Raw genomic sequence first — 27,982 nt, 5'->3', positions numbered from 1 at the left:
TTCTTGCCCTCCATATCAGCCTAAAATTTAAAAAAAGTAAAGTTCCCCTTACAGACCTGTTGATGTCTTTCCTGAGGAGCTTCGTGCATACATACAATACTTTATATAACGTGTTTGTGTTTTCATTACGCTCATTTCAGTAACGACTTCTTACAAATAGGCCAACAAAACAAGGCCTTCAACGACTATCTTTCAATGCTCCCTGAGGGCCCCTATTAGTCATAGGTCCCGGGGCCATGGGCTACTTTATTCCATGGTTGTTTATAGCGTTTGAAGTTGAGAATGTTTCTATAATTGTCATGTGTTACAAACATATTTTATTTGGTGAGGAGGGGGCATATAAATCATACTAGCCAGGTATGAAAGACGATAAAAGATGATGAAAAAGATACACAGCTGTTGGATAGATTCTGATTGCATCTAATGACTTAGCAGCAAGTTTCAAGGGCACTATAAGAAAGCAAAGCTAGAGACAAAAACAAACTAACTACTTCAAGATTGACAACTCAATGTGAAGGATCACTTTTATAGAGGTTCAACAATTATTTCATTTTCATTGATTTAAATTTAAGATAAACCTTTATTTCATAGAGTTTAATATCATTGATTACAAAAGCCTGCTGTTTATAGAGTAAAATAGTGTGCAGGTTCGCCAGTTCCAAAATAGTGTTAGCTTTAATTTAGCATGCTTATTACTAAATGAATAACAAATGCAAATTGTTCATTGGTATCACAGCGTAGAAGTATTTAATACTAGGCAGACGGGTAGTAACTCTCACAGTTTAGTCACAGATTAATTTAAGGATACAACTTCATTATATTATCGAAACCCACAATTTTTAATTTTTTATCTGCAAATAAGGAATTAATTATTATTTTAATACAATAATCACACTTGTTATATTATATATCAAGAGGATACAAGCAATTCGACATGTTAATATATTGTCTCCATTTAAAAAAAAAACTTAACTTAATTTCTTATTAGCATATTCAATATGTACATGCAAGATGGAACATATTTTTTTTAAAATCAAGATTAATCAGATTACCTTCCCTTGGCTACGCCTTATGCATGTACCGTAGCACAGACATTTTTTTTTCTATAAATGTGATTTGAAATAGTGTGTTAGTAGGTGACTATTTGTTCCAACAATTATAATGTAATTCTTGCGTAGGCCTGAGAATTAATCGGACGCAAAGTCGAGATTACGTCCTTATTCAACTCCAAATGCAGGAGATTTTTATTGACTCTACTGTGTTAGACTTAGGATTGAAACACTTTGATGATAGAACTGTAAGGAATGTAGGGCAAAGACTCAAGGAAGGATCAAGGTGAAGAGATGGGTGTCATGTTTATTTTCTTGACAACAGAAGAGAAATGATTACACAAACATAAATGTTTTAGCTAGCTATGTGTTCATTTAGCTCTGGTCTGCAGGGTTCACTGTCGCCAAGACAGCCTTTCACTAACGTACAAGATTCACTGTTGCCGCCTATGTCTTAACGTTCCTGCAGGGTTCACTATCTTGCTACGAACACGGGGTCACAGTGCGTGCCACTCTCAACTTTTTCGTTGTCTCCAGAAGAATAGTCTCCATAAATGACCAAGAATGTAATCCACTAACATGAACAAACCTTTCCGCAGTTTCCTCACAAGGCTTCTTCCTGACCAGACAACCTACACTGCTTCTCACAGGCTGACCACACTGGCATTGATCCGTTTTACAACTCGGGCGGTTCCAACCTATCTCTATTTCTGCTTCTTCATCTACTTAGCCGGAATCAACCGTCCCCCAACTTGTTTCTCCCTTCTGTTCATCACTCGTCTTTAATGAATTTCTGCGATATGTGGTACCTTACTTTCACAGTTGTTGGTAAACAAAATATAGTAATCTATTTTGTAACTATATGTGGTGCTTGAATGTGAATAGACTGAGTAGAACACAGATCGAAAGAATGATTAGGTTTTGAAGAACCTCTAACAATATTTATATGCTCTACACTTTTATTTCTGGCTATAACTACATTTTTTTAAAATATAGACGTGTTCTAGAAAAACATTTAGAACTATTGTTGAAATAGTTTGCAGATTAAAAAAAAAAATTGTTTGTTGGATATTCCAACACAATTCTGCTCCAAATAACAAGCTCTCTCCCCTTTGTTACAGAAAACTCTAAAATGATTCCCAAAGTACTTTGCCTTGTTGCCTTGATCACTCTGGTGGTCCTCAATTCGTCTGAAGCTGCTGTAAGTTTGTGTGTGTGTGTGTGTACAGTGTTTTTTTTTTAATCAGGATTGTTATTCGTGTCTTTACAAACAAGGGAAAGAAATATGAGGCTACTTGACTGATGTGGAGGTATTACTTGAATTAGTCCCCTTTCTGTAGAGACTTATGCCGTGGCAATATATAACTGTCATATTTTCATCAGCACTTGAGTGGCACAGTGGTAAGTGTATCCGTTTGAGAAAGTCTACTTCGAATTCAAGTTGTACAACTTTTTTTTAAAAATGAAATGCATTTAAAAAGCGATCACGGTAACATTCACCCAGATACCCCCCCCCCTTCTTTCCCCCCTCCCCTTTCCCGACTGGTCCAGACAAGACAAAGAGCATACCTCATTGAGAAAGCTAAAAGCATGAAATTGCTCTAAACAAAAACAAATTGTTAAAAATATTTCTAATTGCACTGATTTATTATTGTTAGTCTAGATCTATTATAATTGAATCACATGACTCTGATCCAAACTAAATGATACAATTACTATTAATATTAAAGCTTTATTTTATCTATATATATATTTTTTTTTCTTGTTTTAATAAACCAGATTGATTGTAAAGTCTTAGCCTAATATTTGGCCTATTTTCTTTTTTTTATAAAGGTTCCATTTAAGCCTTTGTTTAAAGGCTCTCTGCCAACAGTAAGTCTTCATTCTCACTGTAACTCTAATGCAAAGTTCAATGCACATTCAGTTGAATTACATACTACGACTCTACGTAGTAGATTTAAAAAAAAATAGTATTGGTACAATTTCATTTAAATACTAACAATGAATAGTGTATGCTTAATTGATTTCATCGTCCACCACGTGTTAGTGATGCTACTGTAAGTATCTCTTGCTATTTAGACGTCTTCTGTATTATAGACGTTTTGTTTTTTTATAATAGACGTTTTTTTTAATCCATACACACGTGTATAATTGTTGATAGGGGTTGGGTTGTAGCTTCAGACAAGTAATAAAACGAACCGTTAAAGGTGAATTACTTTATTTTTACAGTGATCTTGAAAATGGCTCGAAAGCTTTTAAAAACAGGTTAAAATTGTCTTTTACGTTTAAAAATTTGACTTTGAGTTTAGGGATATATTGAAACACAAGTCAATTTACAAGATATCAAAAAGTGTTTAAACATTCTGTTAAAAACAAGTGTCCTTTTTAGCACAAAGCGTACTTTTAGAATATTACTAGAATAGTGTTACATTATAAACTTAAACACATGTTTTACATTCTCAGTGTTATCATACTTCTAAATAAAACACAGTTTTCACAATTCAAGTAGTTTTACATTACTAACTTAAACACAGGTTTAATTTTTCAGCGTAGTGTTACATTACTACACGGTCAGCAGTGTTTGGTTTGTTATACATACCTGTAAAATCATTTGATGAAGATATCATATGAAAAAGAAAGTTGTAAATAGAGGGAAAGGAATTGACGCTTATATACTTTGCTATCTATTATAATTTTATAGTAACTAGTCGACCGGCGTCGTAGCATACGCCGCTATTTTGCAGGGCCGGCCTTATGCCACTGCAACCTATGCGACCGCAGTGGGACCCGCACTTTCATGGGACCCGCACTTTCATAGGAATCGCACGAATTCAAGATGTATAAATTATTAAATTAAACCATTTTATAACTTAAAGCAGATATCCTGCGCCATCCTGTAGATTTACCAGGAGCTCCTGGAAATCTCCCGAAATTGCAAAATATACGAAAAAGTCCTTAAAATATACGCAAATATATACACAAAAATTGTCATCTTGGGGTGTCATTCAATATGGAAAACGCCAATCCTACTCGCGATAAATAAAAACGGCACTATGCATTAGCCGTAATTATGTAATCTGGTGAAAGAAGCTTCTCGCGCCTCAAACTAATGAAGGTCAACAATTTTGAAAGATTGAAACATTTGGTAATTCTCGCTATTGAGCGTGATCTATGTTTGAAACAGAATTATTATGATACTGTATTATACTGTATGATTTTGCTACACGCAAGGCTCGTAAAGTAATTCTGTTTCTAGTAAAGAATGAATAAAATACATAGACGAATTTATTTTCTAATACAAACTCTTAAATTTCACTTATTATCTGCTCCCCTACCCAAACTTGGCCCCGCGAAATCCGTTTCGCATAAGACTCCACAATGGTTAAGTCCGGCCCTGCTATTTAGTGTTTGTAAAATGTTTGTAAAATGTTTTACATGTTTCGGATGTTCCTTCAGAGTTGAAGATAGCTTACTTCTTAGTCCAAACCTCCCGCAGGACAAAGGGGGATGGGAGCGGGCAGGGTTTGACAGTCCAGCGCGCAAACCGCATGAGCAGGCAGCTATTCGTATTGACGGTTGAATACCACTTGTTCTCCCCCCCCCCCCTTCTTTTTTTTCGTGGGGTGACTATCCGCAGAAATAACAGAAAGATTTTTCCTTTACTTCTTCTTAATTCTTCTTCTCGTTCAAACTCTTGAGCCATGTAGAGAATTATATATATATATATATATATATATATATATATATATATATATATATATATATATATATATATATATATATATATATATATATATATATATATATATAATTATAACACAATTATAAAAATTAAAATATAAATTTTTAGTTTATCACATTTTTTAAACATAAGGTAGAAGTTCATTTTAATTTTTTAAATATTTTTATAATATTAGTTTTGTTCTAAATGTGACTTACGAACTGACTGACAGACAGAACAAATCAGTCTATGCAACTATATATAATTTAAATTAAAAAACAACAACATATAATATCATGTTTTGTTCTCTCTAATCGGTCTGATGAAAATTGGATAGGTCAATATTTTTTTTTTCTACTTAATATTAAGACTTATGCAGGTCAAAGACAAACTAAAGTTCAAGGACAAGCAAAAGGTCAAAAGGCGAAGTTAACTGCTAGAGTTGTGAGTAATTTGTCTGGTTCATTGATTATCTTACAAACTAGTCTACTGGACATGTGTGTAAAAAAGTTTAATGACCACCATAGTGAAACATGGGAGCGCGGTGGCTGAGTTGTTAAGCGCCTGGCTTCCGAAACTGGGATCCTGGGTACGAATCTAGGTGAAGACTGGGATTTTAAATTTCAGGATTTTTAGGACGTCCCTGAGTCCATCCAACTCTAATGGGTACCTGATTTTGTTAGGGAAAGTAAAGGCCGTTTGCTAACCATTGCTAACCATTGGCCAAAGAAACAGATGACCTTAACATCATCTGCCCTTCGACGTCACAATCTGTGGGAAGCTTAAACCAATAGCTCGTTTCCATGTCGTAGAAACCTGTGACTTGGCAATGAGGGCTCAAACTTCCTTCAGGTTGTGACGTTGCAGGTCAGTGTTCAGGCCTTCTATGACGATTGGTTTTGCTTGGAAAAGGCTGATGGGGCAATGCTTGGTTGGGCACAGGCTGATGGGGCAATGCTTGGTTGGGCACAGGCTGATGGGGCAATGCTTGGTTGGGCACAGCATTGTTTGGTCTATTGCATCATTGCCTTTGCTCTTACATATTTGGCTATTCTTTTTCTTCTTTGTTAGCAGCTATATTTCCTTGCAGTTGGTAACGACACTCACGTCTGCTCGACGTACGAAGCGATAAAATTCTAGCAGTTCCCAATTAAGGTTGTCATTCTGGCAGTTCTTGAGGAAGCTCTTGAGAATATCTTACATCTATTGTGTTGACCACCTAGAGAACAATTTCTAGTCTACAGTAGAGATGGGAATCGAACCCAACTTTTAAAGTTCGGGTTCGGTTCGGTTCGGTCAGATTTAAGTTCGAGTTCGGTTCGGTTCGATGACGAGTATAGTTCGGGTTCGGTTCGGTTCGGTCAGGTCTAAAGTTCGGGTTCGGCTCGGTTCGATGTTATGAAATTATGTAATAGCAAAATTAAGTTATAAGGTTTAATGCAATTTATTAGTTAAAACTTTTTTATTTGAATTTTTACATAAAACAAATACTTTGCAATATATAATAGGCCTATGGGCAATACATTTGCCAAAATAATGTTGCCTACATACATTTAAAGGGTTGTAAAAATTTCTTAATGGAGATAGAAATGAAGATGCGGCAGGTTTTCGCTCAAGTCGGCAAGTGGTTAAATTCAGGGCGTGACTCGGCGCTAAGCGAATTTTTTTAAAATGCTAATATCGATGTGCTTTCTTTCAGAACGCACTATTCATCATAATAAAAAAAAGTCGAGGGCCATATGAAATCTAATAATAAAGAGGCAGACCTGGCCAATAGAATTATGCAAGGGACATTCTAGGCAGGCCTACATATTGCACACGTCCTTCTATAATGGGCGTGATCTTTTTAAAGAAATATTCTTCGTGTAAAGACGTCTCTATCGAGGATTTTGTTTCACACATAAGTCGTCACTATTATGAATTGCAATATACGGAAGAAATTCGACTATTTTGAGACAAAAAAATGCAGAAGAATCACACTAGCGGAGATGTTTTAAAATGTTTTCTTCAAAACGTTTTCTTCATACGCGCCTCGCAAACAGCAGTCTTCAGTTGACAAGGTCTTATTAGAAGATAAAATGACATCTTCACTTCATATATTTTAATTTTCAAGCATGTAATTATACTAATATTCAGATAAGTTACACTAAAAATAAAACTTTTTTTTTCAATGTCCCCTCTCTTTGTTAGTTGGTCGTTGGTTTGTCGCTTACAAACAGCTAGTACAATTGAACCAATATAGGCGTTTTATATTTTTACCGGTAAGGATAGTATAGATGGACTTCTTATGGTCCGACAGTTACGCTGGGCAGGGCACGTATCTCGTATGGGAGAAGAACGTATGCCAAAGGCAGTCTTTTTTTTTTTGGTGAGCTAAAAGGTTACAGAGGTGCCCCACGGAAACGCTTCAAAGACCAGCTTAGAAGCCAACTTGCCTTAGCTGACATAGAAGAGAACACCTGGTTGCATGCAGTCTCAGAACGAGTCAGTTGGAGGTCACTCCCAAAGGCCGCGTGATACACATTTGAGACCAAAAGAAAATCCGCTGCCGAGGACAAACGCAGACGCGAAAAGAAAATTCGACCACCTGCGAACAGTGGTTATGCTTGCCCTGGTTGTGGCAAAATATGTAGGTCACAGCTGGGCCTGCGCAGCCATGGGAAAAATTGCATTCCTAACTAATCTTCGGACTCGAAGACAAGCCTTATAATAATATATAAGCTTAATAAACTTTAAAATAAAGTTCTTATGTGAACAACTCAATATAGCCTAATTGTTTTTACAATATTCACATATTTAACTTGAGATAGAGATGTAATATTAATGAAATATACTGATATTTAAACAAAACCTAGGTCACCACAAAACAACGTCTTTAGTCTTTCATGTCTCAAGATTGTCTGACGTTTAAAATTTGCATTACGCTAATTTCATCATCCTTAATGCATAAACACCAATCAATCGCTTAACCTTTTCTTACCGCCACCAGAAAAAAACACACACACACTTTATGACACCCATTTTTGTCAAGAAGTTGCGTCTCCCCATCCCCCAATTCAAGGTACTAACCATCCCCACCCACGGGAGAGGACCCAAAGTTTGAGAAACGCTGCATTAAAAATACTGATGATCAATAATGCATAAACAGAATAATAGTAAAAATATTCAGGGGCGTAGATAGGAATTTTTCATCATTTGGGGGCCCGGGAGGGGCTGGACCTCTTTGTGGGCCCCTGCATTTTGCGTAATATTGAATATTTATTGTAAAAAATACTAATTTGGGGCCCCCGTCAAGTGGCGGCCCGGGGGGATTTTACATTTTTCCCCCTCCTCCCCCACCCTTGCTACGCCACTGATAATATTCCAATATGGAATACTTCAAAATTTTGTAAAAATAAATCACTTAATAGAAGATAATTAAATTGATTTTAAACTAGAACACAAATGAACTTATTTATATCTACACTCTCTAATCGGCAAAAAATATTCTACTCTCAACTAACAGCCATCTCAAATAAAAGTGACAATATTTGTCAACTTTCTACTTACTAGGAACTTGAATCTAGATCTAGATCTAATTAGAGGGCGCCTATTCGACTCAAAACCAATATTGCAAACAGCCCGCGAAAATTCAAGGTTAAGGGAGAGTCGGCACGTACGGAAAAACCCATGGGAATCAAAGCGCGCCGCTTTTTTTTTTCAAAATACCACCACCACCCCCTCCTAAGTTTTCAAAGTATAATGGAATCATTAGAATTTAAATTAAATATTGAAGTAATTTTTATTTTAAACCCAAAATATAAAAAAGGGATGTAAAAATTGCAAAATTAGTTCGGTTAAGAAAAAAAGGGTTCGTTCGGTTCGGTTCGTACCAAGCAGTTTCAAAGTTCGGGTTCGGTTCGGTTCGGTCATAAGTGAGGTTCGAGTTCGGTTCGTTCGGTTCGGGTTCGGTTCGTTTCCCATCTCTAGTCTACAGTATCACATAAATAGCTCTTGCATGAAAACACAAGCAGAATAGAAAAAAATACTTAAAAAACATAGCTAACTACTCGACCCAAGCGTAGCATACGCCGCTATTTACCGGAAGTATTCATGCAGGCATCGTATTGTCGAGGAGATTGTATGTGAAGCGGTGACCATGGTTAGGAAACGAAGGGCAATACGAAGGGGCACAATCAAAACAAAGCTACAGAAAAACATGCAACAATTTTAATGAAAAAAAAAATACACACCTAAATGTAGTCAAGTGTACAGAATGTATAAAGAAGGGGATTACTTGATCTCCCCCCCCCCTCTTTTTTTTCCATGACTTTATGGTGGTGTGCAGCATGGTGGGGCCATAAAGAGAATTATATATATAGATATAAGGAAAACAAACGCTTGATTACTGGCATATCTCTCAATTCTGCTAAATGTATTTCCTTTTTTCTATGTTTCTCTTAAGTAATTAATACTAATTAATTACCTATCACTGATTGATTCATGTGTTGCCATTGACAATGAATAATTGTGCACAGTTTTAACTGGATCCGAGAATGAAAATCGGAAGAAATAGCGTGGACAAGATTTGTACAGAGTGTCAAGATGGTTCATCCTAGATAAATGATTTAAAACGTTGGATCTATTTGATCCCAACTGTGTTTAGTTGATATATCTGCTTGGCTGAGAGGTGTTACAATGATGTTTTGGCATTACCTACATTTTAACACATCTTTATTATTTAATGTTTCAGAGAGGCTGAATCAAACAAGAAAAAGTCGCAAGGTAATTCGTTGTAAAAATGTTTCTTTTGATTACTACAATATTTAATGTTAATGTAACTTAGTGGATAAAATCAGCTGATATATATATATATATATACTAGCAGTACACACCGGCTAGGCCCGTTGATTTGTTGCCTGGCTTTAAATTGTATATTGTGGGGGGAAAATCCCTGCATTTCTTTTTTTTATTTAATTGTAATAAAAGGGCACATTTGAACGATCAATCCAAAGTAATATTTTAGCCGGTGAATTAGTGTATCTGTTACAATGACATTTTATGACCCGCTCTCTCTTTCATTCTCTCTCTCTCTCATGTATTGAATTGAAACTACTTTATAAACTAGTTCAGTTGTGTCCTACCTTTCCGGCCGGAGGACCGTATACATTTCCGACATTGAAAATAAATAAACAAATAATAAACAAATAAATAATAATAAATAAATAAACTGATAAAAAACTAAATACCTAATTTAAATAACTAAATAAATATGAAACTTAATAAACACATCAATAAATTTTTAACATTTAACTCTTTCTCTTCTTATTGACGATACGATCGTTTGATTTCACCTCCTTAATTAAATTAATAAACTTTACTTTGTGTTATATTAAAAGAGCTTGCATTCCACTTTAATTCTAGACCAAAATAAAACATTTTCTGATGACAAACTAAAAAGTTATTGAAGCTTAATCATAACAGGGTAGTGAAATAGTAATGAGGAAAATGAATAATTCCATCAAAACGTGGGGAAATAATTACGGAGAGAAAGAGTTAATGCAACTGATTAAACTGATTCTTCAATATGCCTTCTGGGCATTAGTTTTGAAGGGACAGGATTTGGCCTGCGGACCGTTAGTTGCGTATAACTGTACTAGCTAAACATTGTTATTAAATTAATCTCAATTCCTTTTTACATGTACAGATACCATCCAGACAACAACAGACTAATGTTGAGAGCAAACTGTAATTGAAGATCTGACAATTTAGTGTTTGTGTTTGTCTTCCTAGTGATTTTGAATCTTGCTCTCTTAACATAAAACTTTTTTTTAATTGAATAAAGAATGAAGAAAAAAAGTTGTCAATGTTGCCTTAAAAAATATGTATAATTTTAAATGTATACTTGAGTAAAGAAAGAATATTTTTTATACGTAATGTTTTCGATATCTTGATTTAAGAAGGTATTAACAAAGCTTTTTTTAGCTCACTCCGTCTGTCTATCTGGATGGAATAGTTTACAACACGTTTCTCCCACTTCCCGTTCTAGGATGAAGTTCAAACTTTGCACATTTATTCATTGCCCATGACAAGACACACACAAAAATTTAATCAGTCAAAAAATTAATCAATAAGTTTATCATTTTTTTCGCAAATGGTTAATTTTTGTTTATATAGAAAATGTACGAAGGTTAGGGGAGATAAACCTTGTGTTGAGATTTAAATGTTGTTTTTCTAGAAATTTAAACTTACAATAGTCTATAAAACCTTTTACCGAGTTCAGACTCCAGTAATTTTTGTGCTTGAATAACAGCACGGAAACCTTCTTCCGTTAAATTAAAAAACAACTGTGTCAGCAACTGTGTCAGCAACTGTGTCAGCGGCTGTGTCAGCAACTGTGTCAGCAACTGTGTCAGCAACTGTGTCAGCAACTGTATTTTTCATTTTATTCCCAGCCACCTCCCACCTCTCAGGCCCTTGACTGTGTTTTTTTTTACAAGAATGGCTGTGTAAAAACTTAAAACAAAGTATTTCATTTACAACGAATCTTAAGGAGACTTCGGTCCTGTGGCTAAGAAAGAAAAAGTACTTAAGGAAAAATCGATCGCCAGCAAGAGAAATCGATACATAATTATATACCAATGTAATCAATGAGGCAGTTTGCTTCAATAATTTATCCCACGTCCAGTACGTAGGCATTTTAAAACACACAAACACAAACCAAACAAACGCAGACATGGAAACATTGAATAAACACACATAGATAAGAAAATATACCCACATACACACCTTGTTTACCCAAACAATATAAATACACAGAAGATACATAAGGAAAGTTACACGTGGAAAAGATTGTCTCTCAAGACGTTGCAGGGAGAAACATAGAAGGAAGGAATATACACAAAAATTACGAACACATAAACATAGTACAAAAACACACAATTTCACACATCCGTACATTTAGAGCATACACATACACACGAATACATGCGAAACACACATACAAATATCTACAAACACACACGAAACATAGGAACACACAAGTACGTAGAATATACACACACCTACTCTTTGAGAATTCATGCAGTCTCACATTCTAATAGGCCTACCTTGTGCTTTAAATAATAATAAAGCTTGACTTCGAGTCTGAAGACTAATGAGGATTGCAGTATTTCCCGTAGCTGCGGCCCACATATTTTGCCACATCTAGTCCAGGCCTAACCGTTGTCCGCCGGTGGTCCATTTAGATTTACTTTTTGCCGTCTACATGCTTCAGATAATTGTAAAAAAAAAACAACAACCATTCAATAGAGTAGTTCAAATGTTATCAGATAAATCTTGACATGTGTTATTTGTTAGACATTGTTTCTCAGCTTGGGGAGGAGTACAGTAGTGCAGGGATATATTCAGGCGGCGGTACTCTGTCAAAAGTAGAACTATTTCCAGTACTTACAACCATTTTACCGCCACGAAGAATTAAAAGCTGCTACGCCTTTCTTCGCATCTTTGGTCGTCCTTTTTTTTAGTACAACGCTTATATCAAATCACAGTCTGTCTGTCTGCCTGGTAAATATTTTGAACATGTTTTTTTTTTGTCCATTTCCTATTCTTGGATAATTTTAAAGCAATTATTCATTGAACCTGACAAGACATAAATCAATAACAACAACAAAAAAATGAACCAAATGAGTTATTTCCTTGTTGATGGTAAGATATTTTTGTATATTGAAATAAGGAAAATAAATGCTACTTAATGAGAGATGTGGATGTATATAAGGATTTAATCTCCTTACTACGTTTTGACACGTTTTTTCTCTCTATTCCCATTCTCGGATCAAGTTGAAATTTTGCACAATTATTCATCGCCAATGGCAATACATGAATCAATCCAAAAATTAACCAATTAATTAATCATTTAGTACTAATTAAGTTATTGTGTTTCATATAGCAGAAAGGGATCCAAACCCTGAAATTTTCAGCGAATATCAGTAAAAAAGCGTTTTATTTTCTTCCTTAGATAAGCTTTGTTTTTTAAAAGTTTTTTTTTTGGGGGGGGGGGGGGGGGAAATCAAAACCTAATGTCTTTAACAGTGAAATTCTTGAATTTGTGATCTGTGTGTTTATTCCAGACTTATAAAAACTAAAGTTTCCCTTTCAGACTAGTGTTCTTCGATTAATGAGGGTGTCATGTAGCCAGCACAGCGACCAACTGCCTTTACTTTTACCCAACTAGCGTCAGGTACCCATTAGAGCTGGGTGGACTCAGAAACAACCCAAAGAGCCCGAAATTAAAAATACCACTCTTCACCATGCAGTGGCTTAACTAAGGGGGGGGGGAGGGGGGAGAATGGGTGTTTGAAATTTATTTGTAAATACATTAATTAATATATTTGATTGACAAATAGTGTCAACGGGTGTATTTTTTTTTCAACATTTATGGATTAAATTTATAACAAAGACTAAACCTAGATCTAGGTCTATCAGTGCGTTGACTTTGTTGACATTTTAAAAAAAAATTTTCGCAAGGAGATCAATATTTTTTTTTAAAGTTAGTTTTACATTTTAAACTTTGTTGCTACTAATAAAACTGCATAATATACAGCGAATTCCAGGTATCTTGTTAGCTTTATTCAGGGGCGGACTGGCTATATGGGCAATCGAGCAAATGCCCGGTGGGCCGGTAGGCCACCAAAAGGGCCTCATGAATGCCACTATAGAACGTATTAAACTTTTAATAATAATAATCTTTTCTTGTAAAAGAGGCTCTCAACGCGTCTTGTTTTTTGTTAAATCTTTGACAGACTCAACAGTATATGCTAATTTAATCTAACACATTTTCCGAAATAATGTAATAGTTAGACTGGTAGATCAGTAGACAGTGCTACTAGTAGCCTTCATCCTTTTAGGGCCCACACTTATAGCGATTAAAAATCAAAATAAGGCCTACTATATTTTTTTTTAAAAGATAGAGTTCATTGTAGGCATGCGATCAGTTATCGATACATTATCAAACTTAACAGAATGACCTTGATGACAAGTAACCTAGAAATGGATGTCTTTCATTTAATATACAATTTAAGGGCCGGATTGCATAGAAATGCCTGGGCCAATTTTAACACCCAGTCCGCCCCTGCCTTTACTAATAATAGATCTAAATGGCGAGTATTTTATGGCTACACTAATTAACATTGAAGCAAAATTTACAGAATTGAGTATAATTCTTGATAATGCTAAAATAGTCCATTATTCTTGTTTGGCGTCTATAATTTGAGAATTAAATTTCACACTCGAGTTATTACCCTTCTATTCATCTTTCCTCAATCCAATGGAAACTCTCTTTTTGTTTCCATCTTATCCTTTTGCTTTCGCACAAAACATAAACAACAAACAATGACGTAATCCTATACTCTTAAGCGAGCAATTCTTGTATGTATGTATGTATATATATTTATAGTGCCTGGATGACCGATCCTAGCTCGGTTCTATAATGCATTTAATTTAATTCTTACTGAAATTTGGTTGAAATAAACTTGAATACATTCAATGGATTTTTAAAAATATAATACTCTGTCGTAAAGTCATTGGCCTCCTTCAGTCGTAGAACAACTATGGTTCATCTCAGAGCACACTTCCTCGTGTGGCTGTGGAGCCCTATTTTGGAGAGACACTCCCGTCCACAGATAGCGCAAGTTAAGGTGGCTTTTGCTTCGGTGGTAGAGGAGCTGGCCGTTTTTCGGATTGTACGTTTTTCCTCTTGAGCTGAGACCCATGTACTTTCACTGTCCATAGCTTTCTTGGTCACTGTCTCTTTCCATCTGTTGCGGTCTAGAGCTATGTCTTCCCAATTGTCAGTATTGATGTTCACTGATTTGAGGTCACGTTTTATTACATCTATGTAACGAAGGTGGGGGCGACAAGTTTTTCTTGTGCCAGTCACGAGTTGACCATAGAGGATGACTTTCGGGATGCGCTTGTCCTCCATCCGGTGAACATGTCCACGCCGTAAAGTCGTAAAGTATTTAGTGGACAATCGAAGAGCAGGACCATGCGTTCATAATTGCAAGGTTAGCAGATGTTAAAGATTTAAAAGTTATACAAGTTGATTTTCTTTTAATTAGGAATTACATTTTGATGACAATAAAAGGAAAATGAAATTAAATAATTCTAACTTCAATTCAAAGAAGCTTTTTGTTGAATAATATTAAATGACAATCTTTCTTAAATGGCATTAGATGTAACCAAAAACAAACAGCAGATGGCAGTTATAATGTGAAAACCTTTAGTTACTAAAGAAGTTAAAAAAGAACAACATTAGATGTAAACAAAATGAAAAAACAGAGAGTTATTGTATAGTATAAAAGTTTAAGTGATTTTAATTCATTGAGGAAAGTTAAATATATTGAATATAAATATTATTAGAATATTTTTATTTCTACAATTTTACTTTCACTTGAAGACATTAACTTGTATAGAAACTTGCTTACACAAATTCATCTCATTGTGAAACAGACACACTAACAAGATATAATGTCAGCTATGTAGTCATCAATTTATAAAGTACACTGACATTAAGCATTACTTTAAAAGTCCTAATGATATTACACACACATTTGACTACTTTAGACAATGTTTAGAATTTAGCCCTTTAGTAATAGTGAATATATAAGCCTAGAAAAAGAACTGAACTTGCACAGCTAAAGAAGTTTTCTTTATCTATATTTAAAAGACGTTTCATCACAAAGAAATACATAGCATTATTAAAAAGAACAGCTAATAAATGTAATAGTCATACATAAATCATTTTTACCTAAATGTAATGACAATACATAATATTTGGTTACTTCAATGTAATCATAATAGATAATACTTGTAATAACCATACATACTTTGTGGTTACATAAATGTAAAGACCATACATACAACTTGGATACTTGAATGTAATGACTATACATAATACTTGGTTATCTAAATGTAATGACCATACATTCTACTTGGATGCTTAAATGTAATGACCATACATACTACTAAGATACTTAATTATAATGACCATACATACTACTACTTGGATACTTGAATGTAATGACCATACATAATACTTGGATACTTAATTGTAATGATCATACATACAATTTGAATACTTGAATGTAATGACTACACATAATACTTGGTTACCTAAATGTAATGACCATACATAAAACTGTGTTACTTAAAATGTAATTACCATACATAATACTTTAATGTAATTACCATACATACATTCATGTGTTACTTAAATGTAATAACGATACATAATACTTGGTTATCTAAATTTAATAATTATACATAATACTGAGTTACTTAAATTTAATGGTATTAGAAAAAAATGGATTTTTAACTGCAGTATTAGACAAAAACTACAATACCCAAGAGTTTCCTAGAGAACAAAAATTAATTGATAAAAACATGTAATGTTGATACAAAAAAGATTTGATTCATGAACAAAATACATTTTGAGCAGTTTCACCAAATGTTCACTATCATTAGATCACTTTTGATCTCTAAGATCTCCACATGTTTCAATGCATCGATATTGGAGAAATGTAAGACATATTTTTGTTTTAATCTGATCAAATAAAACTGTTCTTTGGTAGACATATTCAAGCACTAAAGAACTCTAATTCTCCCAGACATAAATTGTAGGGCTAGAGTGGATTATTATTGTTTTATAATAAAGGTATGTAATATTCAAAGAGATAAAACATAAACAATTAGGTATGTTAATCTTGCAGTGAGACACGCCTTAGGTACTTTATCAAATCTTCCTTGATTCAGTTGAACGCAGGTCATAGATAGAGTCTAGTGTTGCTCCAAAGCCACGGTGCTAGTTATAGCAATGTCTAATGAGGACTTCAGATCTCTGCTTCCCACTACCACTTGCTATCCAGTACATCAACTCTCAGGTACAAACAGGCTGTAATAGAAATATCCAAATTAATCTTAATTTGTGTTTCTTAAAATTGCAAACAATAATTATATTTCTATTCTAAATTGATTGGTCGACATTAAATAAAAGGTCGAAGTTATATATCGTTCTGATGTTCGACTAACAAATAGTTGTATTTTAATGTTTAACAAATTTTAGAACTCAAAGTTTGAACTCTATGATAATGTTCAACCTAAACATAGTGCAAAAACTGTTGGGATTACTTTATCCATTCCACCGTAGCATTGAATTGCATATTATATTTCAGCATTAGAATGAGTTGATCAAAATTTGAGAATATGGACATTTTACAGCTAATACAATCCCTATTTCCCATCCACCTTTTTCAAAGAAAGAAAAAAAATTAACTACCAAATGTTTTCAGCCTTATTTTAGATACCTATTGGAAAGTGTTATTTATAAATAATTATAACACAATACCTATATATCTAGATTGTAGTAAAGTAGTTAACTTTTGTCTCTCCTAATACTAACCTTCTTTATCTCAGTTCAACACTTCCTTCCACACAACGTACCGGGTGTAATTTGCGTTGTCTCGGGGAAGAAGGACTTTTAAACAACTTTGTCGTTTCACTCTTGAAAAGGCCACATACAACATACCATGCATGAAGACTGAGACCCTGAGATCAACTCCAACAAACTGGAATGTTTGACCTTGTGATTTGTGGACTGTCATGGCAAGAGCAGGGGTCACAGGAAATTGATGGCGCTGCATTGTGCATCCAAGTTTCCTCTAACTGGAATCTAGAGTGATTCTGGGAATGTGAACTGCCTTTCCAAAATGTTCGCCAGTTAGAATCTTAGCAATAATAAATGTTGTTACACAGTTTAGTGACAATGAGCCTTGTCCCATTACAGAGTCCTTCTGAAACATCCAAGTTCCTAAGTAGCATGATAATTGTGTTTTTTTTTATGTATTAGTTTATGTGGCGGCAAATCGGCCATGTCTATGAAATTTAAAAATTCTGAGTAAATTGAAGTGTACCTTCTGACATATCATTGATTTAATCAAAGCTAAAATAGACTTTTTCCTCTTCAGGTAATCTGTCTATAAGCTCACAATTGATCATATTGACATCTTTGTTTAAGGGAGCCAGATTTTTGCCCTGTTTTTTATTTTTCGTAACTTTTATCTGCTAAACATTCCCCATAAACTTCGTCAATAATGTTTGTTTTTGAGATGACATCTTGTGGCAACGCTTTTTCACCCATATCATTCAATGGCAGTTCACCGTCTCCAATCCTTAAAAGAAACTCGGCAAAATCCGTCTCTTCTTCATCAACTCTCATATTTCTGGTTAATCGAAATATTTTAAAATGTCTCCATAGGTCACTCTTTTTAAGGGATACATCTAAAAGCTCACTTCTGTTAGCTCGTGGCTGAATTGGAAGACATTGTCGGAAGTTGCCTCCCAAAACTATTGTTTTTCCTCCAAAAGGCTCTTTCGAATTGCAGATTGCTCTTAGTAGCTGGTCTATGGTAGAAAGTCCGTATTTTGGCAGCAAAGGAGCCTCATCCATTAAAAATACATCCACTTCCGCTAACTGAGCAGCTTTCATTGATCCTAGCTTTATGTTTGAAACTGATTCAGGTGTAAGGGGCACACTGAGGCCAAATGTTTTGTGTGAGGTGCGTTCATTAGGCAAAAGAATTGATGCTATTCCTGTAAATGCCATACATTTTACATTGAAATTTTGACCCCGTAGAATGTGATAAATAGTCTTGTACACAAAAGTTTTTCCAGTGCCTCCAGGTACATCAATAAAAAAACATTTTGGTTCAGAGTTATGACTTGTGACAGCATCAAGAATGGTATTCACTATGTCAAGCTGTTTCCCTTTTAGGAGTCCATACAACCGTTCCCCTTCCAGTATTGAGCAGTCGTTGTTGTTATATGCATCCACATTTAATGGTTATTGACAAAGTCAATGTTGTCCCTGCCAAAGCTATTGACCCAGTACAGAAAATCTCTGCCTTTTGTGGCTTCGGTATTGAAGTTGGAGGCGATAATTCAATAGGCATGATTTATCGCGTCTTCCACACGGCCACCTGTGCGTTCTATTTCTAGAATAAAATCCTCAGCTAGATCTGCTTTGAACATTTCCCAAAGTCTTTTTGGATTTTCTGGAGATCCAAAGATTAAAATCTGTGTAAATAGTGTTCTCATTGCTCTAGGTGTTTTTCACATAGCAGATTCCTGCAGACCATCTATCCACTGTTGGTCATCAGAGGTAAGCCCTCGAGCCAGACACGCTTGCTTGAACGTGGCATGTCTGATACCATTAAATTTAAGAATGTCGTCAAAACTTGTGGCGTCATTAACATGGTACAGAAGCATCCTGAGATGGTATAATTCTGACTGGGCTACAAAATTAACGCTGTGGATACGACCAATAACATTGATTTGCCGAAGTCTCTAAACCCATTCACTCTGCCTTCCGATCCATTTAAAATGCTCGGGCATCTGCCAATAAAAGTGGTAAATAATTTCTTTATCCATTCCAGAAAGACGGTTAGCTTCTTCTTTTTGCTTTTTTGGTAGCATTGATTTTGAAATAAGACTCCAATGTGGATCCCTTAATGCCAGTGTCCGCCAGATCTTCTTGCACATTCGCAATGTCTGACATTCGGTAGCGACCAGGAAGATGTATGTCAAGACGTTGCACTACATAGCTCTTCTTTTGGAGTTCATTCCCAGATAAACGCCAGCAAGCCTCCGGTGGTGTGATGCATCGCCCTTCAATAAATGTGTCTAGTTCATTATAATTAATTTTTTTTGCTCCTCCACAATTTTAATATAGGTGCAGTCATGTCCTTTGTAAATATATTTTTATAAATATTTCACTGCTCTAATGCTTCCTACAAATTCAACAATTATTTGACAATTGAAAAGTTTCAGCAAGTATGCATTGTAAGGAGCCACGTGACGGTTGTCTCTGTTTATCCTCCTACCAGACTTGTCTTTTCGGTAGACAGCTAGTTCGTGAGAAAATTTAGGGCTCTGCTGGTCCAGTCTGGAATCATACCGACGTCTTAATTTTGGTTTTTCGTCGTCAACCAGTGAAGTTGTTTCTTGGAAAGCTTTGGGAAAATCGAAACGGCAATGAATTTTTCCATTGTGGTTTTTCATGCATGACGCATTTAAGTCATGTTCACCGCAAGGATTATGGATCATCCATTTCAAAACAAGTTCTCGCAACTCAGGATCTGTGTTGTCTGGGATCTCAGCAGAAATTAAATCATCTAGCTCATCACGATTGTGTATTTTGTCTTCCGATCTCATAATTAATAAAAGATGCATATGAGGGAGACCACGCTTTTGAAATTCAATTGTATAAACATAGGCTGCTACTTTTCCAAAGATTTGTTTCTTGTACAATTCCTCATTTATGGTTTCAAACTTCAGCTTGGCTACTCTCTCAACGAGATCAGGACGATCTTGAGCTCACTGCTGAATAACAAACCCTTCCTCGGTAACAATGCGGGCAGCTTCTTTTATTTCAGGCCATTCCGGATTACATGTCATGGTTATAAAGAAGTCTGGTGAACCGAAGCGTCGCACTATAGCCATGGCGTCTTCCAATTGTTCAGTATCGTGTTGAGCCTGGGAAGGAGGATGGTAAAATGATGGTTTCACCAACAACAGCATCTTTCTTTTCAGCAAGTTCTTCAAGATCGCTTCTATCTTTTTCAAGTGGGAGATTTTTGGCGAGTCCTTTGCGATAAGCAATACGGTATTGTGCCATTTTCAGTCTTGTTAGATGCTGCCGACTGGGATAAGGCTGTTGTAGCTTTAGATCCACAGAATATCCAAAGGTGCCTTTAGGATAAAATAATGGATATGTGAAGGGCTCTGTTCGTTTGTCTGTGTTCTTTAAAGTAACTATTTCTTTGCCTTGCTGATGTACAACCATTTCATTAGCTGGAATTCTTTGATCAGCATTCAGTGTCAGCACAGCACATACTTCATTGGATGAGGGGACATTGTAGCAACTGATATCAAAACCATCAGGATTAGTAAACAAAAGTCTAACATGTGGAGGTGCTATTCCTTTTGCAAATTGTCTAGTTTCTGTCTCCACTTCTCTCATCATTTTAAATGCTTCAGCGAAATAATTTACCGCACGTATGATTTTCTCCAATCTATTCACTAAGTCTTGGTTGATGTCATTATTGTATGGATGTTGAATTCTTTCATTCACAGCATCGTCGGGATCCAGAAAGTAGAGCTGACCATATTGTGGTCTTTCGTAGTCACCATTTGGATTTTGTGTTGGATGAACAGCCAAATTTATTTTATGATAAATCATTCCTGCTGCGATGAAACTATAAATTCCGTGGCTATTAATTGTCCTGTCGTCATCCACATTAAATGATGCCAATGAAAAGCATGCATTTAAATTTCGTATCTTCTTGTGAAATTCCTGTACCAAAGGGTGCTGACCTTAAAACAGAAGAATTAATTCATTTGGAAAGATAGGAGCTTCCAAGGAAATTCGACCATGTAAACAGCAGTCCCCGAAGGAGTCTCTGTTAACTTTGTTGCCAACTCTTTCCTCTGGGAAATGTATCGCCTGGCAATGTATGCATGTAATGGTAAAGGGGCCCAAGATCCTATAGTTAACATTTGAGTTCACTGCGCTCTTGTACGTTTGTACTTTACTTTTCTCCAAGGCTGCTTATCGTCTTGCGTCACGCCGTCTTTGTTCCTCCTCTTTTATCTTTGTTTCTGCAGATAATCTTAGTGTTGCCCGCTGTCTCATTACTTTAAGTCTCTCGTTGCGTTGTTCGTCGGTTTCTTCAGATAATCTTAAGGCTGCTTGCTGTCGCATTTCTTCAAGTCTCTCATTTCGTTGAGTAGGGGTTTCATTATTTGTTCGTTGTAAACACGATTTTGCATGTCATAAAGTCGTTTGGAATATTCTGTTGGAGAATCAGTTTTCAGCCGCTGTGAAGCTCTTTGTCGCAAGTCGTCAAGTCGCTTAGAATATACTATGGGAGTTTCATTTTCTTATCGTCTTGAAGTTCGTTGTCGCATGTCGCCAAGTCGCTGAGAATATTGTGAGCATGTTTCCGCTTTGAAGTCGCTGTGAAGCTCTCTGACGCAAATCCTCAAGTCGCTGAGAATATTGTGTGCAAGTTTCCGCTTTAAGTAGTCGTGAAGCTCGAAGTCGCAGATCCTCAAGTTTCCTTAAACGCTTCTCAGAAATTTCTAGTTTGACGATATTACTAATAACTGCATTTGCTCTAGTTGAAGCCTCTCTGGGATTTGTTGTAGTTGAAGGCTGGTGATTCACTGGAGACTGGCAATTTATTGAAGTTGAAGGCTGGTAATTCAATGAAGACTGGCAATTTATTGAAGTTGAATCAACATCTTTTCTATAAAGTAATACAGAGAAAAAGGACTTCGATGATAAGTAGCCTCAGTATATCTGCTTTAACAGTAACAATCTTCTACATAAATGAGTATATTAACAAAGCTGCACAGCAACATTAACAATCTTTCCGGAAATTGACTTTGTAGCAATGCTATGTTCCCAGGTAGTAGCAAGTAATTAGGCAAGGCAAGCTAATATAGGTTTTATACAGCTGCCCTATATGCCTTATGTATTTAAAAAAGACTGATCAGGAAACAGGTTAATCCCTCTCACGACAATTTTTAAAGGTCTCTTTGAGATGTAAGAGGGCTACTCTAGCATCATCAAGGTGGCCCTTGGGTCTGTCGGGATCACTCTGGGATAGTTAACCAAGCAAAGGTACTGCTGTATCCCAGTTGTTCAGGGTTCAATAGTCTGCCCTTGTCTATATTCTTTAGGATTATTGGTTTTGGTTGTTTGTTTGTTTGTAAAATGTTTTACATGTTTCGGATGTTCCTTCAGAGTTGAAGATAGTTTACTTCCTAGTCCAAACCTCCCGCAGGATGACGGGGGATGGGAGCGGGCAGGGTTTGAACCCTCGACGGTCGTTAAATCCGAACGACAGTCCAGCGCATAAACCGCACGACCATTATTTTGTTTCTAGTCTCTTCGCAGGCTCCATTCAGTTCCATCTTGTTTTCTTGTTCCTTTGTTTCCCAGTAAATCTAGGACGAGGCTGCCGCTAAGATATAGACATTGTCATAGTGTTCTTGTTACGTTTCCATGGGCTTGCCGTGTTCTGTGAGTGTTGTACAGACACACTTGATGTTGACTTGTGACATGCTCTCCGATCATGTGATCAAAGAGGACGTAACCACGAGGGAGAAATAATTCTTCAAAAGTGTTGACTTCCCTTTAAAAGACAGTTCTTGAGTAGTTTTCCATAGATAAATAAAGTTCAATTTGATTCCTATCCCGCATCTCTCAGCCCAAACTCTCTTTAACCCAGGTACATACACACTCTCACACACTCGCATAACCACTTAAACTAACTGACATAATACCAATAGAGTAACTTTACAGAATGATTACAGTATTTAGATTTTTATCTCTGAGGTCTGACAATTTAATCAAGGACAATAAATTATACAATAATTACAATTTCTATCTAACCAGTATAGTTATCAATTCTGTGTTCAACTATTTTTCTAAATATTAACTCTAAATTATAAGGATTTAAAGATACATGGTTATTAACAACTTTAATTCTACTGTGCCACACACGACTTCTGTATTCACTCACTATTATTAGATTAAATTTATTAATCATCTTAATTTTGATTTTAGGCAATTTATTTAAACCATAGCTAGGTTAAGATTAACATTGGTGTTACAGCTTGCCTCTAGTAGGACTTTCATAGTGCATCTAACATTATCAAATATTTTACATTTTAAAAACATATGGCTTTCATTGTTACCATTATCTGTGTGACAGAAAAAACATGTGTGTACATTTCTTTTCTTACTTCCTACAGGGGTCATCCCGAAGATTAGTCTGTATGTTATTTCTCTGGCTTTGGGTGTAATGTGTTTGCTGTGTAGGTTTATAAAAGTGTCTTTGAAATCTATTACACCTAACTCTCTACTCCATTTGATCCTATTGAATAATTGTTCTTGTAACTGTTTCTTAAGTGTTGTATATGTGTCTTTTAATTTACTGTGTATTAGATGTTCATTGCCGGGGAGTATTCTTGAAATGGATCTGTACAATGGATGTGTGTTTATACCAAAGTGATGTGGGGTGTCATTTTTTATTGGAATTATTTTATTTAACCTTAAGCCGTAGTAGTATATTGTTAATGGAAAATTGTTTGGGTTCTTGGCTACTTGTCCTATGTATTTTAATCTTAGTGCTTGTATTTTGGTTCTGATGTCCTGTAAGTTTATCCCCCCATCCTCTTTGTTTTGTATAAGTGTTGTGTGTTTAATGTTCCTGATAATGCTTTTACATATAAAATTCCTATTGATTGTGTTTATGCTTGGTATAAAAGTTGGTGGAGGTTCTGTGATGTTTGCTAAATAAACTATCTTCGGGATGACCAGGTTGTTTACTAGTATTGCTCTACCAAATATAGTAGTTGCTGTATAATGAAATCTTTTAAGTGTGTTTTTGGTTTTGTTTAAAATATTTTCCCACTGCTGTGTGTGGTAATATGTTGGGTTGCTTGTCCACGTGATGCCGCATATTTTAATTACCTTCTCTATTTTAAGTTAATGGGGATGTTCAAGAGGATTTCCCACCTGCCCAATCCCATAATACAAGATTTATTTATGTTGATTTTTGACCCGCTTGCCCTCCCAAATTGAATAAACTTATCTATGATTGCGGCTATGTCTTTTTCTGAGGAGGGAAAAAGGGTGGTGTCATCAGCGTATGCTATAACTTTAACTACGGGCGTGGGGCCTGGGATTTTTATCCCCGTGATTCCACTATCTAGCCTGATGGTTTCTAAAAGGGGTTCTAGGCAAAGGGTGTATAAAAAGGGAGAAAGGGGACACCCTTGTCTAACAGATCTAATAATAGGGATACTGCCACTAAGGGTTTGGTTTATTATGAGTTTGCTTGTGGCTTCAGTGTAAACTAGCTTTATGTATTTCTTCATTCTTCTATATGTCTTCGTCTTGTCTAGTAATTTGAAAAGGTAATCATGGTCTATTCTGTCAAAGGCTTTTTCCTGGTCAATAGAAAAGAGGGCTGCTTTCAAGTCTTTGTCTTTACAGTAATATATAATGTCTCTTAAAAAATGGTTAAGTTCGTCGATGTTTTTGTCTGGGTTGCTACAGTATTGGTCCTGTCCTATTAAATGTGGTATGAGGGGTTTTAGTCTTAAAAAAATCATTTTCGTCAGGAGTTTGTAGTCGGTGTTTAGAAGTGAGATCGGTCGAAAGTCGCTAGGTGATGTGTTGTTTTCTTGTTTTTTTTGGTAGAAGTGTTATGTATGCTAAGTTGAAATCTCTAGGTAACTGTTCTGTCACTAACATGTCGCTGTATAGATTTAATAGTAGGGGTCCTATTTGGGGAAAAAAGGCTTTGTAAAATTCAAACGTCAGACCGTCTGGGCCAGGGGATTTGTTGTTTTGTGTTGTATCTAAAGCAGCCCTCAGTTCGTCTAGCGTAAAGGGAGCGTCTGTCTCTATCTGTTCTGTCATTGGTATTTCTTTGCAGTTCTGTAAAAATAATTTGTGTGCGTTGTCGTCCGTCTGTTCCTTGTCATACAAATTAGTAAAGTGTTTCCTAAATGTGTCTGTTTTTTTGTTTAGGTCGTGTATAGTTTCTCCTTTACTATCAACAATGTTGTCAATAGTTCTGTCAATTTGAATGTTTTGTTCTGCTGATAAAAAAGTTTGTTAGGCCCTTCGGTTATTTTTTTACTTTTGCACCAATTCCGCTCCTTTATATTGATAGTTAAATAGTTTTTCTAGTTGTGTTAGTATATTTTTTTTTGGCTGCTTCGTCTTCTTCGTGTGTTAGTAAAATTTTAAGTCTTTCCTCTTCTTTTTTCCTTTTTGAGTTAACTAGTGTGGCCAGTATTAGGCTTTGCTGCTTAATGGAGCTTTTAATTAGCGTCCATATTTGTGTGACTTTGAAATGGGGTGTGTTTGTGTCATGTATTATATTTTTGAGGAGGTTTGCGATTGTTTTTAAATAGAGCGGGTCATTTAGGAGGTCGTTGTTAAGTTTCCAGATCGGTGTTTTTTGTTTTTTCTTTTTTAGTTTTGGGTTAAGCAGTTCCACTAAGACTCCTTTGTGGTCTGTATATTGTAACGTCTCTACGAGATGTGTTACACTTTTTGTTTCGCACGCCCTTGGCACATACACTCTATCTATCCGTGTTTCTATTTGGTGTGCCTTGTCCCTGAACGTGGTGACCCGGCCCGTGACCTCTACTTCTCTATAGGCATCTACTAACCGGAAAGCCTTGATGACTCCCCCCAAATAGTCATGCGTTTTAATTGTTACATGAGGAGCAGGGCCCTCTGTGTTTGTGTTTTGCTTGTCTAATTGAGAATCAATGTAATTTAAATCACCCCCTACTATCAAATTTTCTCCTGCGTACTGAGTGTGTAGAATGTCACTTAGCATTCCAAAAAACTCGTGTTTCTCTTTTTTTTTTAGCGGGTGCATAAATGTTGACTAACGTGTATGTGTGTTTTTGTGAGCTTGTCCTAATTATTACTATCCTCCCGCTATTGTCTTGATATGAGTGTGTGGTTGAAAACCTATTGGATGTTTGTAAAATTGCTGTCCCTCGTGGCTTTCTACCTAAACTAAAATAACCCTCCCGGAGGCCCATAAGAGAGACTGCTTTTTTGGCCTTGTACTCTAACTGTGTGTTGGTCTCTTGCAGAAAGATAAAATCTGGCTTGTATTTCCTTGTGAGGTGTGCTATGTAGGTGTGTTTATTGTTAAGCCCTCTGATGTTGAGTGTCAAAATTTTGATGTCTGCCATGAGTGTGTGAGATTGGTTTGCGTGTTTGTTATTCTATTGTATGTGTATGCGTTTTATCATTAAGAGTTGCTATGTTGTTTATGTGTTTGAATGTGTGTTAGGGTCATCGCCCTCATCAATGACTAGCACTGACGGGGAGTCTGGAAAGTTCAGCTCGAGCTTGAACTGTTCTTCCTCTCTTTTCTCCTCCTCTACCCGGGGATCCTCGTTTAGATCCTCGGATGAGGAAGAGAGAGAGAGGGCCCTCTTTCTTGTTATTTTGGTTGGGGTGGTGGGTGCTGAACTTGCCACTCCGGATGTTTTAATTTTTTTACTTTGCTTAGATTTGTTTTCAGGGCTGTTAGGTGGGGGGAGACCACTTGGAGTAGCTCCCATAGCTTCTATTTGTTTTTTTCCCCCTCCTTTGCTGCTTTCAACCATTGTGAAGCCATCTTTTTTTAGCTGTTGATCAATCTCGGATTGCTTTTTCTCTCCCTCCCCTTTAAGGGCCATGGCATAGGAGATTTTCCCTCCTACCTCCTTTGCACCTTCTGTGGGGTTTTGGTCCCGTCTGGGGTTCGTCCTATTTGGACACTGGTTTGACCAGTGCTGATCCTGTCCGCAATGCCAGCACTGTTGTCTACGTCCCGGGATGGTCACGAGGACCTTGTAGGTCCTCGGATCGTCCTCATATCGTAACTGAATATAATGGGGGAGTTCAGTCTGTTTGCGGAGTTTGATCCAAGCCGCCCACTTATCTGAGTTGCCTAGCTTGATTGGCTCTATCTTGGAGCCTTCTTCTGCAAAGGCTCCAAAGATTTCTCCTATCTTTGATTTGTTTATGGTTGGTGCTACCCAGTGAAGGGTAACCCTGATTTTTTCGTCTTCTAAGGTACAGACATCTACCTTGAAGTCCTTATCATTCCCGAATGATTTCCCTAGTATACGGGTTCTCACTCGGGCGGATGTTGGGACCAGGAACCAGACAAAGGGGTTCTCGAAGCGATAGAGAGAACTCACTTCGTCCGGTGTTAGTTTCAGGCACTCTATTAGGCTCGCCATAGTGGCCTTAACAGCCCCTTGGCCTGACAGCTTTAGAAGCAAGGTACCTGGGGCGTGGACAAGTCCACCATCCAGGTCTATTTTTTCAATAAAAAATGTCTTAACTGACATTTTTACAAGGGTTTATCACAAGTACAGAGACAGAAAAGAGACGATAACTACACTACAAACTACACAGTACTTTACTACACAACCCTCGCGCCGTCCACTCTAAACAGTAACACACAAAAATCCGCAGAATCACAAAAAAAACAACACAGAAACACAAGTAATCCACAGAATCAATCCTCAAATCAATCTCTTATTCGAATCCTCAAGAAATACAAATATTTTGAAATCA

At 36.3% G+C, this 27,982-nt stretch overlaps 1 protein-coding gene and 2 long non-coding RNA genes across 3 annotated transcripts; 2 read left to right on the top strand and 1 right to left on the bottom strand.

Annotated features, from left to right (window-relative positions):
- The first annotated feature begins 419 nt into the window (after positions 1-419).
- LOC129923571 (uncharacterized) lies at positions 420-3,007 on the top strand. The gene is made up of 3 exons (XR_008775534.1): positions 420-533; positions 2,171-2,250; positions 2,883-3,007. It is a non-coding gene; the product is annotated as an uncharacterized LOC129923571 (long non-coding RNA).
- A 72-nt stretch (positions 3,008-3,079) lies between these two features.
- On the top strand, positions 3,080-10,582 carry LOC129923570 (uncharacterized). The gene is made up of 4 exons (XR_008775533.1): positions 3,080-3,106; positions 5,140-5,214; positions 9,503-9,534; positions 10,457-10,582. It is a non-coding gene; the product is annotated as an uncharacterized LOC129923570 (long non-coding RNA).
- An 8,981-nt stretch (positions 10,583-19,563) lies between these two features.
- LOC129923596 (uncharacterized) lies at positions 19,564-20,016 on the bottom strand. Its single transcript, XM_056015233.1, has one exon. The coding sequence runs from the start codon at positions 20,014-20,016 to the stop codon at positions 19,564-19,566; it is 453 nt and encodes a 150-aa protein (XP_055871208.1).
- Positions 20,017-27,982: the final 7,966 nt, after the last annotated feature.

This window comes from Biomphalaria glabrata, chromosome 17, assembly GCF_947242115.1.
Source record: "Biomphalaria glabrata chromosome 17, xgBioGlab47.1, whole genome shotgun sequence".
Taxonomy (NCBI): Eukaryota; Metazoa; Mollusca; class Gastropoda; family Planorbidae; genus Biomphalaria; species Biomphalaria glabrata.
Note: the sequence above shows the minus strand (reverse complement) of the source record. Positions and strands in the feature narration are given on the sequence as shown.